At 47.2% G+C, this 17,788-nt stretch overlaps 1 protein-coding gene across 5 annotated transcripts in view; it reads right to left on the minus strand.

Annotated features, from left to right (window-relative positions):
- The window catches only part of CCDC9 (coiled-coil domain containing 9), a 381,329-nt gene that overhangs the window by 161,522 nt on the left and 202,019 nt on the right, over positions 1-17,788 (minus strand). For all 5 annotated transcript variants that reach the window (XM_078661011.1, XM_078661012.1, XM_078661008.1 and 2 more), the window contains one exon: positions 1,383-1,908. In XM_078661011.1, the coding sequence (XP_078517137.1) occupies positions 1,383-1,908 (526 nt within the window). The remainder of the gene's footprint in view (positions 1-1,382; positions 1,909-17,788) is intronic.

The following is a 17,788-nucleotide window of genomic DNA, read 5'->3' on the forward strand; positions in this document are numbered from 1 at the left end:
TCAAGTAGTAGCTCAGACTTGGAGAATATTTCCTGGACACTGCAGGCCCATTTTTGTCTTTTCAGGTTCTCACTCCTTGTCTTGCCCCAATAGTTGCGATTTTCCCGGGAGGAGTATTAACCTTTATGATACAGAAAACCGGAGGAAGATGGTCCCCTTGTACTGAAGAGAAAATCAGGGAGACTAACTTATGTCTAGTCCAAAATAGCGTCCCAGAAAACAGAGATAAGTTGGAGTTACAGGTTGACTATGGTCAAATCTAGCATTTAGGATTCCCACGTCCACGGAATTGAAATCCTCGACCAGGATCTCCCCTTTTTATCTCTTTTTTGTGGTGTTGAACCCGCTTGTAGAATCACCCATAATTCATACTGTATTAGAGTTATTCCATCTTCATATGGAACAGTCCTTAAGTTTGCATTCACATTTCCTTTAAATATCCAGCTATCACCCAGATATAAAAAATTTTAGCTGCTAGAATGTTTGTATTTCCCTTATGGATCCTCTTTTATTTTTCAGGGTTAAATCAATATAGAAGTTTAAAATTAATATAGCAGAAGTCTTGCCACTAAAGTGCCAATTTTCAAAATAGACAGCTTAGCATAGAATAATTGTCTATTTCTAGATTCATTATTTTGAGTTCCGGTCTAATTTTTTGTAAACGCTAAGCTGCCCCTTCGTTCCCTTCTAATTTCCCTTTTTGCATACTTATTAAAAGCTTGAAAACCTGACTGGGGGGGCGGGGGCTCAATTTCACACCATGTTTCTGGGCAGCATTACAAAAAAAACAATACTTTTCCAAAACGTGATCATTTTGCATTCATGCGTTAAGCTTTAAAGGCTCCCTAAGTTCCACTAGCAGAAGTACTTCACGCATGCCTCTTAAAAAATGAAAATAGGAAAGTTTGTCAAGGAACAGAAAGAAAAAAAAAACCTACAACCATAACAAATTTGAGAGAAAAGTCTAAAATGTCAACATTGGTGGAGCGCCATTTTACTAGAATGCAACTTGTGTGCACCCATGATGACACATGGACATGAAATGCACACACACTTCCAGCTAAAAACGGGGCTAACACACTAATGCATGCTTCATAAGTAAATGTGCTTCTAACAAATTCGAATGCAATTAGTTGTATGTAACTTAGACTGGAGCAGTAATTATCTTTTCCGTGGATGTAAGACTTTTAAAATAAGATCAATTGTTTCAATAATTCATTCCATATATCTAAAAAAAATTGCCAATAAGACAGAGCATTTTAATTTGCACATTTATATTGACAGCTGCAGGGTCAATATGTGCAGCAAGGAGACATTTATCTACCATCAAAGCATCAGCTCTAAATGAAAAATAGAAAAAGCCCACCCTCAGGTCTCCTTACCAGATGCATTACCGCTTGCTGGGTTAGAGGTTCTGTTATCTACTTGGGGAGAGCTGTCTTCACTGCTGCTCTGAGGTGTCCGCAGCTCCATGTCCATTTGCTCCCCCCAGTCTGTCACTGGGCAGTACCCATCTTCTGGGGAGAAGGGACTGAGAGGTTTGCATTCAGGGCTCCTTTCCACCATGCCCTTCTCAGGAATTGTAATAGTTAGTTTTGGAGCAGGACTCCTTTCATTTTTAGCAGCATCTCCCACGTGGCCTTGGGACTTCTCACTTGTAGTATCTAGGTTGGAGTCAGCATTCTCTTTATCTTCCTCCTCTCCTTCCTCCTCCTCGTCTTCTTCTTCTCCTTCCTCCTCCTCTTCTTCCTCCTCTACTTCTTCCTCCTCTAGTTCCTCCTCTTCCTCATACTCTCCTTCACCAACAAGCTCTTCTTCCTCTTCACTGACATCCTCCCACTGAGCATCATCATCGCCATCTGGAGCAGCAACCACTTCTGTAGGAGTCTCCACACTTTTTGCTTCTCCCTGTATTAGATGAGAACTAAATAATTTTAGTGGAAATTATCTTTCACTGCCAAGTTACAATGCTCATGAATTATTTGAAGCCCAAAAATAATTAAGCAAGACCTTTAAACATTAGCAAAGTTGTCAAATGATATAAGAAAGAAAAAAACAAGGTAAGGCACAGTGACTAATGTGCAGCATTCTGAAAGGCCACCAGCAGCTACAGGAATGGAAAGACGAGCCACAGTAAATTTAGAGGACCAAAGTACATTACAAAATGTAGTAATGCAATATAATTGCCACAAATAGGTTTTAAAAGTGATTGTTTGGCTTTCATTGTAAGGTAATAAAGAGGAAGGGGGGGACGTAGTAAAAGGATGGGAAACGGATCTTGAAAAGCTAAAACTAAAGAGTTACTCACTTTCTTAATTTTATTGCTCATGGATACTATGTCTAAATGAAGATTCCTCACAGGTGCCAGACTGGATAGAGATAAACTCTTGCTAATAGCACCTGTGACGGTAGGTGGAGACATCAGTCTCCGGCAGGACTCCATCCCGCCTACGGACAGGATGACAAAGAGCTGCATATAGCCACCATCTTCATTTCAACTTCAGTTAACTCAATTACATTTTCCATGCCCTCAGATGTGAAGTGTGGCCAACAAAAGTAGAAGATTGACCGTGTTTATGACCTAACCAGGAATCTTTCAACTTTAGAAATGTCCACTCCAAAGAACATGGAGGAGAGTGAACAGGCCAGTAAGAATCTGCAATTAGACACCGTATCGGACTTAAAGTTTGGTGACAGGTACTCAGTCCCAAACGTGGCAGATATCTCATCTGCCTTATTCCAAGTGCATAAGTAATGCACTGGTAATAAGACCGACAACATATCTGTCACATTTGTGATGGAATTCGTCAAACTCTAAATCAGGTCCAGACAAATTACCAGAAAGAGTGTTACCACACCTAAGTAACTTTTTCTTCTGTTGGATACTTTTAACCACATATTTCTCACCTTGTGAATCAGCACTAAATGCTTTTCTAGTAGAAAGGTATAAGGAGGAGTGGATTTATACAATGTCCTGCAGGACTAGGACTGAGCCGGTATAATGACCTTCCCTGCTGACCAAAGAGTCGTAACAGTAGCGCCTGGTGAAATTATGGCTGGATGCCCATACCACAGCTTGGCAGATGTCCAGAACAGGAATACCTTGAACCAGGAACAAAATAGCAGCCTTTACCTTTGGGGGATAAAACTAAAGGTCCTAAGGAGAATACTTTTTGGCCAAGGCATATTACTGCATTACGCAAAGGACAATACAATGAAATAAGGTATGCTTTTGCACCAACTTTACTTTCTTTGCACTAGCAAATCCAACAAAGAGCCGACGATCCATTTGATACCACCCTGTTCTATCAATATCTAAGGACTGTCCTGAGACCATTCAATGAAGCCTCTTCTTGTTGTTATGGTATAGGTATTTGTAGATCACAACCCACCGGGGAGAGTATTCTGCATTGAAAAGCAGGAGCAGTGTGGGTCGAGCCAGGGCTGAGACTAGTTGAAGAGCCAGGTCTTCATTTTCTTGCATAATTAAAGAACTGAGGAGGCAGCTCTGATGTGCAGGGGTAGGTCATTCCAGACTTTGTGTGAAGTATGAGAAGGCTCAGCTGCTGGATCTGATTCTGAATTGCAGGTGAAATGTGAGAGTAGGAGTCCTGCTACACGGAGGTGTTGGGTAGGTGTGTGGAAGGTAATGCGATTTTTAAGGTAGGTGGGAAAGATATTGTGCAAGGCTCTGTATGTGTCTGAAGCGTTGATGGGTAGCCAGCAAAAGTCTTTAAAGTGTGGGGCGATATGGGTGCTGGGGAGAAGTCGAAGTAGGAGTCTGGCAGCAGACTTTTGTATGTTGTGGAGTCATCTGGTCAGTAGTGCATTGGATTCCTATGTAGAGTGTGTTGCCCTATTTCACTTGCTGATGATGGTTGGGAGACAGTTCTGCGGTTGCTGAATGGAACCATCTTGAAAATCGGGGGCATGTCCTACTGTCGACCAAGATGGCTGCCTAAATTGGGAGCGCCAATCCACAGCCCACAAAATCGACCAACATCTGCTATTTTACAGGGCCGACTTCTGCCCCATTCACACTGTAGCCTATAGCGAATCACAGCCTGCCTCTTGGATCCAGAATCACGACCATCCTGCCCCCAGAGCCGCACATTTTAGAGGAGCAAGAGCTGCAGCCGGCGCCTCATGACCAGAGGCCTACGAGTCCCCTCACGAGCTGGCACCCAGCCTGGAAATTAGGCTAGTGCCATGACAGGGTCGCATCAGATCCTGGGGAGCTCAATGGAGCCTGTATTGAGGGGTACCCTAAACACTACTGTCAAGGATGAAGCCGTTGAGGTCCGGGTTGCTGAGGGATGGGCCCCATGGCTGACAGGAGAGCTGATGCGACTGGGCCTGCTAAGCCAGGACGGTGCGGGAACCCGGTAGGTGGTATTCCTGATGGCTCTCTGCCCGCCCTGGACAGGGGGAGTGACCAGCTGAGGGTGCACACCTCAACTTGGAGCCTAGGGGAGAGATGTGGAGTGGTTGGGGACCCAACAACAAGCTTCAGCTGGGGCCAGTGGACACCCTGGGTGGCTGTTCAGCCCAGGGAGCTGAGGGGGCACGTCACCCATCCTCCCGGTCCCTGGCCTGTACTGTGCTATGCTGTGTTGGGCGCACTGGGGTGCGGGCCCTAGGACACAATGCCTCCCCAGAACGGCTGCAAATAGCAGGAGCAGCCTAATGGACGTGCCTGAGGCTCCAGTTGCTTTAGAATACGTGGTCCCTGTAGGAGAGTAGGGTCTGCTTTCCTATGGTCACCCTACTTTTTGCTTTTTGCTTCACTGGTTTTCGACTTAATGTGGCTGTGGGCCTGCTAATCAGACCCACAGCCCGGCTGCTCTCTCCCTAAATTAACTATAATGTGCTTTAGGTGCATTACCAATTGGATACTGGATCACCTTATGAGCCCCTGTACAGTGTACTATAGGTACCCAGGGCGTAGGTGCATCCAAGGCCTACCAGGGGCTGCAGCATGTATTATGCCACCCCTGGCTGGCCACTCACATTGAGACAACTGGCTGATCACTCAGCTGGGGCAAGGTCGTGTAATCACCCCTTGCTTAGATTATAGTATTCCTATATCTAACCTTATATCTAGACACATATACGCCTATAAGTCACTCCTATGGCAGGCCTTAACAATCCTGGAGGCAGATTGCTTGGTTTTATGTGAGGTGGTGCTCTAGCATGAGCTGAGCCTATCTGCAGCTTTTGGAACCATGTCCTTATAGCTGTTCTAGGATATTGCCATACCATATACTCTTAAGTGCATTATAATCCTTGCGGTTAAATGCCAACTCTGGTTTGGCTTTATCAAAACATGTCGAGTAAGGTGTCATACGATTTGGAATACTAGCCCCCTCGCCAGTTCTGGCGACGGGGGTAGCATTCCACCCTTCTAGAGGTGCCACAGACACAAGTCTGACCTCCTGCTGCTGGGAGTCCTTCCAGCGAGGGAGGCTTGGACAATAGGTTTCCTGTCTTGGGAGGTGCTAGCACCACCCCAGACAGGCTTTTGTGTATTAGGGCAGGGAGGGCTGAAAGAAAGGAGACACTGCCTGGGGCACACAAGGTGTCCCATGCATAGTCCAGTTCAAACCGGTGCTGGGGCACTCCAGCCCCAACTCTGGCACGAAACTGGACAAAGGGAAAGGGGTGTAACCACCCCCTTCCCTGGTCCCACCCATAGGAGGAACCTTGCAGGTAATCCAGCCCCTTGATTTGGTATATAGGTAGGAGCTGAGTCCCAAGACTTTAGATTAATCCTGACTGAAACTCTGAAACGAAACTCTGGACCTTCGACTATCTACTTGAAGAAGACGACTGAAGAATCTCCCTTGTGGTCAAGGAGTGACCACCCTGCACAAGAAGGCACCAACCCAGCGATCAACGACTTGCTTTGTTGACGCTCCCGCCGGAGCCCGACGAGAACCGGATTCCCAGACATCCAACAGCCCGATCCACAGTCCCTGAAAAGCTGAGACCCATGGAGGCGACGAGAGACGTGGGACCGGCCATCTTGAAAAGTCTGCGACTAGCTGATTGTGCAGCACCCGAGGCCCCCTCGAAGCTGTGCATTGGGGATTGAAAAGCCCAGCATCGAGCATCATCTGCACCGAAGATCAGCCCTGCACACTCCACGAGTTCTGCGTGGGGCCCTTCTGCATTTTCCTGCTCGACGCGTCTGCCCGGTCACTTGCCCATTGGCTAGTGGCCATCTTGGTGACGATCCTTGGAATTTACACAGCTGGTCTGGTTGCTCCAGACTGGCCCTTGCTTCCCTCAAAAGAAGCAGCTCCTCAGACCTTGCTGGTCTGATTAAGAAGCCATCTTTGATTCCTGCGTGGGTTGCCTTTGCCAAGGCTTGTTGACTCAGATCCTGAAAGCCGACACCGCCGACAGCGAGAGCCTTCGGGGGACAGTCCGTGCCTGACTCCTGGTCGTCGTCAACGCCTCCCGGTCCACGTGGCTGCAGAGACAAGCTTCCCATCAGCACCTGATTGCTTCGCGACATCGCCTGGTTCCTTCCTGGTCACTGGCTAGTGACCCAGACTCTGTCCCCTCTGCTTTCAGGTCCTCTTCATCTTCGATCCACCCTTGGATCCACCCGGACACTTCTCTCCTGGCTGCCTGCAGCATCTTTCTTCCAGGCTCCATAGGATTCAACGACGAAACCCGACACACTTTGACACCTATGCACCCGCTTCCTGTGGGTGAGGTAACGAGAGTACTCCGGTGCTCCTGTGGGTATTAACTATCCAACTGTCTAGGTTTCAAGTAACTTTCACCGAGTCCAGTCAGAAGTACCCTAAAAGAACTAGTTTCCATCTTTTACGTTCCCATTCATTCTCTATGGTAACCCGCGTGTGTGTTTAGACACTGCACACACATCCTGTGGGCCTCCTGCTTTCTAACTCTTGGTAGCTCAGCGTAGCCCCAGCGATTCCCTAGGCCCTAGGCCTATTCACTTTCCGTGTGGTGGTTCTTATACCACTATTTTAGTATATGGTTTAGCGTGCCCCTAGGGCCCTACTGTATTTTGTGCAACTTATTGTATTTAAATTGATTATCTTGTATTGTGCTTAGACCTCTGACCTCATAAAGAGTTCAGAGGGTTTGTTTAGTAATAAATCACATATATATTTTATATATATCCTGTGTGGTGTCCTTTCATTTGGTATTAAAGGGGTTACATATGGTAAAACAACTGGCTTCACATGCCCTGTTGAGGTTAGCCTAAGACTGCTTTGTCCATGCTACCCCTAGGATAGCTGGTGTATAAGGGTGACTTTACAACCATCACCATAAGGGTTGTTTGGACTGGTGCAAGGTGCTCACTAGAATAGTGATCATCATATACCAGGCCAACTTCTCACAGTCCCTTCAGTTGCTTGCAGTGAAGCTGGGATCTCGGACATCATGGGCCCGACACTTGAGATTACAGGCCCTATCCACCTTGACCGCCTCTGGGCTGAGTGGACAATGACACATCAAACTTAGAATCTTTATACTTATTGATTCTCAGTTATGCATGGACTTCCTAAATCGTTTTATTGAATTGCAATGCTTGAAATTCCTTCCGACCATGTGCAATTGCTGCTTAGTGGCGCCAGATGTCTATCACCTGATGCCTTAATTTCCCCCCTCCATGTGGGCTACTGATAATCAAGATGCTCTCTAATGGGGCAATCGGCCCCACTTGATCGTTATGTGGGCAGGGTGGTTGTCTGCTTTGAGTTTACCCCTCCAGGTGTATTGCACATCTAATCAGTTAATTTTTGCTGATTAATCGCAAGCCACCTCTTGCTATTGTATTAATATGACAGTTTCTGTTTCTAGGGTGTGCATTGATGATCAGTGGTTTATGTTTACGCTTGGGTTTTCTTTACGGTTCTAGGTAATGGCTGCCGACCCCATAGAACTTACTGGAACTATGGATGCTTGCCTGGGTGGGATTGATAGGCTCTCCCTGGAACAATCTGGTTCCTCCCAAGTAGCAGGCCCTCGCGCACGTTCCTATTTACTGGGATGTATGCTACGGTCTCCTATTAGAAAAACCAAGTGTTAGGTTTGCAGGTAACTAAACTGTGTTAGGAATGGAGTTTTGGGGGCTAGAACCGAGGTTCCCCAAGGTTCAGGTTGGCACTCAACGTGCACCACCAGCGGCATTAAGGCGGCCTGGTGCAGGGTGCCAATGTGGCTAGGGGCCACCTCATTTGGGGGCTGCTCATGGGCAGGCCACTGTCTTGAGAGGCAAGCTCCTGCGGTTAAGGTAAGGGCAAAGGGGGTCCAAAGTTAGCACCGAGACCACACCACCAGTGGCGCAGGGGCGGCCGGGTGGAGGGTGCCTAGGAGGTGTCGGGAGGCCAATGCTTTCCTATGGAGGTCTGCTGGTTTTGGATTTCAGCTGCATGCTCGGTCCAGGAAGTCTTCTGGGAGGAAGCAACAGCTGGGCAGGTAAGTAGAGATGTCCCTTGATGTCAGGACACTTCGGGATCTTGTCACCAGGACGTAGGGTCGGAGACTGCAGGAGTGCCTTTTGACCTTCGGAATCTGCTTACCACTCCGGTCACGGTGGAGGGTGTTGTCATGAAGAGGTTGCAGGCGTCGACAAGGAACCTTGGAGGTGACACCCCTTGATGGTTTGGAGGTCAGAACTGCTTGGGGACCACTTCAGGATGGATGGACCCTCAAGTCACGGGTCGTGTACGACGAGTGCAGAGCTAAGTACTGGAGCAGGATTTCTTGGTCCCACAGTGGTTGGATCTTCTTCTGTGGACAGGGCCGCTGTCCTCAGGAGTTTCAAGTCTTTATTGGAGTGGGGGAATCAGTCCTCTCCAAATCTGGAGGTCGCTGAACCTTTTTGGAGGTGTCGTTTTCTTCAGAGCTGCAGGCAGGACGGTTGGGCTGGGGCTTAGTCAGTTGGGCCAGGAGACTTCACTGCTGCTTCGTCTTCGGGATTAGGTCACCTAGAACTGGCCTCGGTGTTCAGGGCTGCCCACCAAAACTGTATTTTGGGGGCGTTTTCATGGGTGTTGAGGTCAGTAGGGTGACTACACAGCTGGCGTGCACACCCCAAGTGGGGTAGTGGGCACAATCCCTAACCCGGTTTGGAGGGTGCCTGACATCTGATAGATATTATTTACAACAAGGGGTGGTGATGGACAGAGTCTCTGAATTAAGCAGAGTACTCTCACCCAGTCAAGAGATCAGGGCTAGATCCAACACCGTTTTTTAGCTCATTGCACCATCCCAGTTTCAGAACCTGGCTGTATGCAAATTAGTCTGTCCCTGGCCCAGTGCATCATGGGAACAGGGCAGACCAGACTACAAAAGCCAATTCTTACACTGGGAAGGAAACAAGCTTCCGGGGACCGGTTTCTGCCATTTCAGGCGTCTTCGGCCCGGCTTGCTTGAACCCTGATGGTGCAATGAGCAAGGGACTCACATCTGAGTATACCCTTCCACGCTTAGGGTGGACAAAATTATTTACAACAAGGGGTGGTGATGGACAGAGTCTCTGAATTAAGCAGAGTACTCTCACCCAGTCAAGAGATCAGGGCTAGATCCAACACCGTTTTTTAGCTCATTGCACCATCCCAGTTTCAGAACCTGGCTGTATGCAAATTAGTCTGTCCCTGGCCCAGTGCATCATGGGAACAGGGCAGACCAGACTACAAAAGCCAATTCTTACACTGGGAAGGAAACAAGCTTCCGGGGACCGGTTTCTGCCATTTCAGGCGTCTTCGGCCCGGCTTGCTTGAATCCTGATGGTGCAATGAGCAAGGGACTCACATCTGAGTATACCCTTCCACGCTTAGGGTGGACAAAATTATTTACAACAAGGGGTGGTGATGGACAGAGTCTCTGAATTAAGCAGAGTACTCTCACCCAGTCAAGAGATCAGGGCTAGATCCAACACCGTTTTTTAGCTCATTGCACCATCCCAGTTTCAGAACCTGGCTGTATGCAAATTAGTCTGTCCCTGGCCCATGATGCACTGGGCCAGGGACAGACTAATTTGCATATAGCCAGGTTCTGAGCTGGGATGGGGCAGTGAGATAAATAACGGTGATGGATTAAGCCCTGATCTTTGGACTGGGTAAGAGTGGTCTGCTTAATTCAGACACTCTGTTCATCACCACCCCCTTTTCTGAATCGTTTTTGGCCACTATAGGTGTGGCAGGGTATACTCAGACATGAGTCCCTTTCTCACTGCTCCATCAGGATTCAAGCAAGCCGGGCCGAAGAGGCTGAAATGCCAGAAACCGGTCCCCGGTAGCTTGTCTCCTTTCTGGTGAAGAATTGGCTTGGTAGTTTGATCTGCCCTGTTCCCATGATGCACTGGGCCAGGGACAGACTAATTTGCATATAGCCAGGTTCTGAGCTGGGATGGGGCAGTGAGATAAATAACGGTGATGGATTAAGCCCTGATCTTTGGACTGGGTAAGAGTGGTCTGCTTAATTCAGACACTCTGTTCATCACCACCCCCTTTTCTGAATCGTTTGTGGCCACTATAGGTGTGGCAGGGTATACTCAGACATGAGTCCCTTTCTCACTGCTCCATCAGGATTCAAGCAAGCCGGGCCGAAGAGGCTGAAATGCCAGAAACCGGTCCCCGGTAGCTTGTCTCCTTTCTGGTGAAGAATTGGCTTGGTAGTTTGGTCTGCCCTGTTCCCATGATGCACTGGGCCAGGGACAGACTAATTTGCATATAGCCAGGTTCTGAGCTGGGATGGGGCAGTGAGATAAATAACGGTGATGGATTAAGCCCTGATCTTTGGACTGGGTAAGAGTGGTCTGCTTAATTCAGACACTCTGTTCATCACCACCCCCTTTTCTGAATCGTTTTTGGCCACTATAGGTGTGGCAGGGTATACTCAGACATGAGTCCTTTTCTCACTGCTCCATCAGGATTCAAGCAAGCCGGGCCGAAGAGGCTGAAATGCCAGAAACCGGTCCCCGGTAGCTTGTCTCCTTTCTGGTGAAGAATTGGCTTGGTAGTTTGGTCTGCCCTGTTCCCATGATGCACTGGGCCAGGGACAGACTAATTTGCATATAGCCAGGTTCTGAGCTGGGATGGGGCAGTGAGATAAATAACAGTGATGGATTAAGCCCTGATCTTTGGACTGGGTAAGAGTGGTCTGCTTAATTCAGACACTCTGTTCATCACCACCCCCTTTTCTGAATCGTGACATCTGATAGATGGCAGGCACTGAAGAGTGAAATTCACCTCACCTCCCGCCCCCTGAGGGGTGGGGTTGGCAGAGGTGGGCACACCTTCTGGGCTGTTCTTATTTTCCCCACCTGTCATCCTGCTAGTGTTCACCAGTCAGAACCCCGCCAGTGGTTGGTTTGGTTATGGGGTCCCCTCTAGAGGGGACCTGCGAGTGCATGGAATAATAAATCTGACACTGGGACCAGTGCAGGTTTATTATTCCGTGATGCTCGATACCAAACATCCCAGGTTTCAGTAAAGCCATTATGGTGCTGAGAAACACATAAGGACCAGTTTCCAGACCATATACTCAGGATGGCTTTACTGGGCACTTATAATATTCAAGAATGGCCTTGGATATTATAGGGACCTGTCTGCTCATGTAGATAGGTCCTCACATGAGGTATAGGGCACCCTGCCTTAAGGATGACTTACCTAGGCCTTATGGAATGCTGGGCAGGCATAGCACACAAGGATGTGTGCCATGTCGACTCTTCACTTTTAGCTGCACCACAACACACAGGCTGCAATGGCAGCGGTGCATGTTTGGGGTAAGAGGTCTCTGAGGGTGGCATAAACACGCTACAGCCCTGAGAGGCATTTCCGTGGCTACCATGCCCTTGGTACCATACGTAACCCTTACCAGGGGCTTACACGTAAGCCATAGTTGTGCCAATTGTGGAGACAAAGGTACAGGTTAGGAAAAGAACACAGGCCCTGGGAACCTGATTGGCAGGGACCCAGGGCATACTCTGTCAAAGTGTAGCACAAATCTGGCAACAATTGTGTGTGTGTGTGTGTGTGTGTGTGTGTGTGGGGGAGGGGTTGTTACTGCAACAGCACTACTTTCCTACATCCACGGAAAAAGTGAAGGGTACTGGCATATTTGACAGGTCATAACATTCATATGGCACTGATGCAGTAAACACACTTTAGGTGCCTTTTGCGGGTAACTGCGATCATAGGGTGTATATAAACTACTCGGCCTATGCCACAGGGGTTGTCTCATTGATAAGGAGGGTCCTCCTTGTTCCCCTGCTGGCAGAGATTCATGATCCACAGGTAGGATATGCAATACTGCAACTGGTCATTCAAGGGAAACACTTTATCATACATAACTACTATAGGCCCAATGTTGATCAAGAATTTGTCTAAACTGTCTGGAGACGCAGTTTAACTTTATCTCCCGATAGTGTTACTTGGGGTGGCGATTTTAACCTTTCCCTAGACAGAGAGGGCCTGCACTAAATCAACATCTTGAACCCCCCGGGCTAAGGCCCACGCCCTGTGCAAACTTATACATTTCAATGATCTGCTTGTCCTTTGGAGGGCCCATTACCCCGAGCTTAAAGAAGGCACACATATCCACGGTACTTAAATCCTAGGCTAGACTGTAGCGTATTGACTGGGCACCTCAGATACTTATGGTTGGGTTGCGAAAATCGAACATTTACATAGGACCCTACCACTACCCTGTGGTTCTCACCCTTGCCCTCCCTGCCTCTACAAATGCAGACTTCGCGTGGACGCTTTCTCCCCAGACGCTATTAGACTCACTGTTTCGATCCGATATCAAACACGACCTTGTGGGACACATTTAAAGTTTACCAAAGAGGGGTGTAAATCTAAGCAGTTTTCTATCTGGAAAGATCTACAGCAACAGGTGGAGCGCTTGGAGCTCCGCGTTATTAATTTGAAGAGAGAACTGGAGGCTACCTACCAGCTACATTTGGTGGCGGAGCTTCAAGCGACCCTAGCAGAATATACTGCCCTTGCGGACTGTGAGCGCAAGCATTCGCATGAACATGATACTGCAAAAGCCAATGGGGAGAGAGATAGGCCTGGCCGGACACTAACTCACGTGATTAAGTGGAGGAGGGGACCCCGGTTGTCACTCACCTTACTCGTGATAATAGAACAATGCTGAAGATATTATGAAAGAATGTACAGATTACACTCATCTATATTCTCCTTGGCAGTCACATGACCCAGCAGATTACACTGCTTATCTAGAGTGTCTAACTCTGGCTTGGTTAGAGGGACACAGTAGGGCATTTCTAGCTGAGCCAATAACCTTAAAAGATATCACAGCAGCAGTGGGGGGGATTACCAACTTGCAAATCCCAGGGGAGCGATGATCTCCCCTCTAAATTTCACAACACTTTTTTGGCCCTCCTCTCTCTCCGCCTTGTGCAGATCTACGAAGAAGCCTTGCGCGCTGGCGTCCGGCCCCCCTCTTTAAAGGAAAGGGTCCTAATAACTCTTTTAAAACCAGTCAAGCCCCCTAGGTGTCCAGACTCCCATCACCCCCTCTCATTAATAAATACTGACACTAAAATCCTCGCTAAAGTATTGGCCAACAGACCAATTCTTCTACTCCTTAGCTTTGTCCTGCCTGACCAGGCCAGATTTATTCCTAATCACTCTACCTCCCACGACCTCAGGGCAATGTTTGCCCTCCTACACCAACTGAGACCAGACAACACGTCTAACTAATAAAATAAAGAGCATGGTCAACGAAGCACTGAGTAATGATTGGATTACAAAACACGAAGCAGAGTTTTTGGTAAATGAATCGCCCAGGGTCCCCAGATTCTATACCCTGCCCAAAATTCATAAATGGAAAATTCCCCCACCTGGACGTCCAATAGTTTCCGGAATCGGATCTATTTTGGAACCATTATCGCAATTCTGCGATTGGTTTCTCAAACCGATTGTGCAAAAGTCACGATCATACCTCCGTGACACCAAGGACGTTCTGTGCCTCCTAAGAGACCTGGAGATTGATGCCTCTAATGATCTTTTCATCACTATGGACATAGAGGCACTTTATACCAGTATTGCGCAAAGAGGCACTCCGGAGGTGGTGGAGAACATCCTTCTTAACACCGAATGGAACTACCTCACTCCACAACATTTTGTTATGGAATGTGCAGAGGTGGCTTTAACAAAAACTTTTTTGAATTTGAAGAAACCCTATACCATTAGATCACTGGTACCTCAATGGGCAGTACATTTGCCCCAAGCTTAGCATGCCTATACGTGTACCAATTTGAGGAAGACCATATCTTTCATGACAGCAACCCGTTCACATTACAACTAAAAACCTGGAAAAGATTTATTGATGTTTTTCATCATGTGGCATGGGACTGAGGATACAGCTAAAGCATTCGTCGAATGGGTCAATTCAAAGGATCAACATCTTAGATTCACCCATTCTATCGAAAAGGAGTATGCTGTCTTTTTAGATTTGGACATCTACATGAACTCAGGGGGTATCAGTACACAAGTACATAACAAACCAACAGACAGGAACAGCTTATTGCTTTATGAAAGCTTCCATTCTAAAGCTCTACGGAACAACCTCCCGGTGGGGCAATTTCTACGGGTCTGTAGAAACTGTACTGAGAAAGAAACCTTCCTAGAACAAGCAGATGCGCTGGAAATAAAACTTCTAGAACGTCATTACCCGAGAAAAATGATCAAACAAGCGAAGAAAAGAGCCAAAAATAACAATCAAGATGCCTTACTGGAAACTATTGAAAAAGAAAAATCCAACAGACTTGTATGTGTCACCACATACACCCTGGCATCCAACACTATTCCAAAAATTGTGAGAAAGAATTGGCACATTCTACAAAGCGCTGGAAAACGGTGGGACCCGCCTCTGTTTGCGTCACCCTCTGGAACACACCTAGACCAACTGGACACTATGCATGTGGCAATTGTGTCGCATGCCCCCTCACCATAACCACGAAAGAGGTTAACATTGGCAACACACGACCATGGAAACTGAACACCTTCTCCAACTATAACACAGAGAATGTGGTGTACCTTCTGACATGCCCATGCAATCTACAATACGTGGGCATGACCACACGCAAAATAAAGACCAGGATCAATGAACATCGGAGCACCATAAGGTGAAAAAAAAAAAACACCAAACTCACAAAGCACTTTCTCGAACATAATCATACAGACACTGATCTCAAATGGGTAGTTCTAGAAGTAATGAAAAAACAAAAGAGTGATCTCACTAAACCATTACATATTAGAGAACAGAGATGGGTCTACCGCCTGCGAACATGGATCAATGTCCTTAATGATGATATTCCGTGGCTACAACTGGCCACATGAACTGAATGTCTCCTGTTTGCATCAAGACCCACATATAACTGAATCTATAGTTACTAAAAGATTATACATGATGATGCAGTTTCACACTCTGATACCATCACAAATAGACCAGATACCCCAGTGCTGCCGTAATACTCGTGCCTGCCACATCCATCCCAAATAGACTGAACAGTCTCGCCCCATGTCTACATTGCCACTTGCTCTTTGTAGGCCTGGATTCTAATTGTTACCCATGTTGAAACATTACCATATTACCCATATTGAAACATTACCAAACTGGTCTATCCTAACTTCTCTCATAGCGACCGCTATTTTATATGCACCTCAGGATGTAATATAGATTTTTTACGAAGACCAGCCCCATTGCACTTTACACGCATGCGCGATTAAAGTTTTGGTCCGGGTGATTCCTAGAACGTGCCCCGATTAATGACCTTGCGTGCATGTGCATTTCAGGAGCCGCCTCTCAGGCAGTCCTAGCAGGCAAGTGCAGAGCATGCTCCGGCTAATGAATGCTCGTGCATGCCGATATCCGCCACTTCCGCGGTTCACAGCCAGGATTCACACAGGTGTCTCAAGTCGGAAACTGAATTCCGGAAGGGCCATTTTTGGCGAGTCAGGCAACCACCTTGATTGTCCTCTATACGTTTAGGGTTGGTCAGGCATTGGTTTACATAACTGGTGTTGGGACATCTTACGGCAATTAACGACAGCTGTAAGTGATCTGATTAAGTCTGACACACTATATATACTCCCCTCCCCTCACACATCATTCTACATTCGTCGAGGAGAGGAGGAGGACGCATAGGTGGAACAGCGGAGAATATCCCTTAATACAGTAAGAGTGTGCATGTGCGAGAACGTGTGATTTGTTCCAGGTAGTGGGGCTTGTACATTGAAAGAACTGGAGACTTCCCTCTACCTCTTCCATTTTTTAATTAACCCTAGGCACTCTTGTCTTTGTGTTTTCCCTCATTTTTAAACAAAGCCTTGGATCAAAGGGGTCCACAATCCTTCACTCTCCTATGGAGCCATGAGTCCCATTATTTAGGGTAAGCATTAATACTATAGAATATTGAGTGTGTGCAGACATATCCTCTGCTGCACTTTGTGTACCGTCACAAAAACTTATGTTGCTTTGTGTAATTGTTTCTTTATACAATGTAAATTATTTTCTCATTTCAGGCTGTAACAATCAAGGCCACCTAGCAGTGGAGCATATTCACCACCTGCCCACATAGTGGACACCCTCCAACCATAGTTTGGATAGGGTGGAGCCCGCCCCTTAGTCACATATAGGTACTGATGAATGCCGCGGACCCACATGGGCCACTTGGCAGAAACATGTTGACCTCTTGATATCGGTGTGGGGACAATTAATACCCCAATACACCGACCACAATTTTAGCATACCATATAGGCGCCAGTAACATTAAAAATAATATGACGCGTGTAAAGGATGTTTAACTCACTTTTTCTTTGGGCCCCCACTTAGCTTAGAAGTGCATCCCTGTCGTCAGGTGCATGCCCGCCCTCCATCAAACCAAGTTTTTGGAGGGCGAGGTTGGTCAATGATGAAGCATGACACCGGGTGGTGTGTGAGACCAGTCTCACACTTATTGTAAGATGCCAACACTTTAAAACTAAGAAACATTTACACTTATCCCCCTTTCTTCCGCTGGGAGCAGCTCTTTAGTGGTTCAACTGGTTCAAGGGGGACCTGGCCTGACAGTTTGGGCTGGACTGCTCCTATTGGAGCAGAGTCCAAAATGATTTACATGTGGCTGGGTCCAAACTGAAGCAGCATAGTGTGCAAAATAACGATGGACTGGAACACGGGCAGAGAAATTACCAGTGGCTGAGATTATTTCAAGCACTGCACCCATCACCTTTTTGTTTACTTCAGTCCCTGAAAGCCACCATAGTTTAGGTGTTGAATGAGGATGGGGTAAGAGACTATCCGATAGATTGAGAAGGATGAGGCCACTATTGTCTTCGCTGTCCATGATCAGTCGGATGTCATCTGTGGCGACGAGGATGGTTTCAGTGATGTGGTTGGGTATGAAGTCGGATTGGGTGCTGTTGAGGAGGTTGTTGTAATTGAGGTGGGCAGCTAGATGTTCGTTTATGATCTTCTCCTTGACTTTAGATAGTAGGGAGATAGGCAAGTAGTTGGCTAGTGTTCGCTGAGGGTTTCCTTAGGAGAGGAAGAACTGTGGTGTCTTACCAGGCATCCAGGAAAGTGGCTGTGTGGATTGAATCATTCATGGTGCTGCTATTGATGCTCTCAGTGAGAGAGGGGGCTTTGTGGCACTGATTTGTTGATGGTATAGTCTGACGGCTGATCTGTAGTTTCTCTAGTCAGTGTCATTAGTCTAGCTGCTTTCAGTGGTGCATGGTGAGTTTGAGCTCTTCTTTGTACCAGC

This window comes from Lissotriton helveticus, chromosome 9, assembly GCF_964261635.1.
Source record: "Lissotriton helveticus chromosome 9, aLisHel1.1, whole genome shotgun sequence".
Taxonomy (NCBI): Eukaryota; Metazoa; Chordata; class Amphibia; order Caudata; family Salamandridae; genus Lissotriton; species Lissotriton helveticus.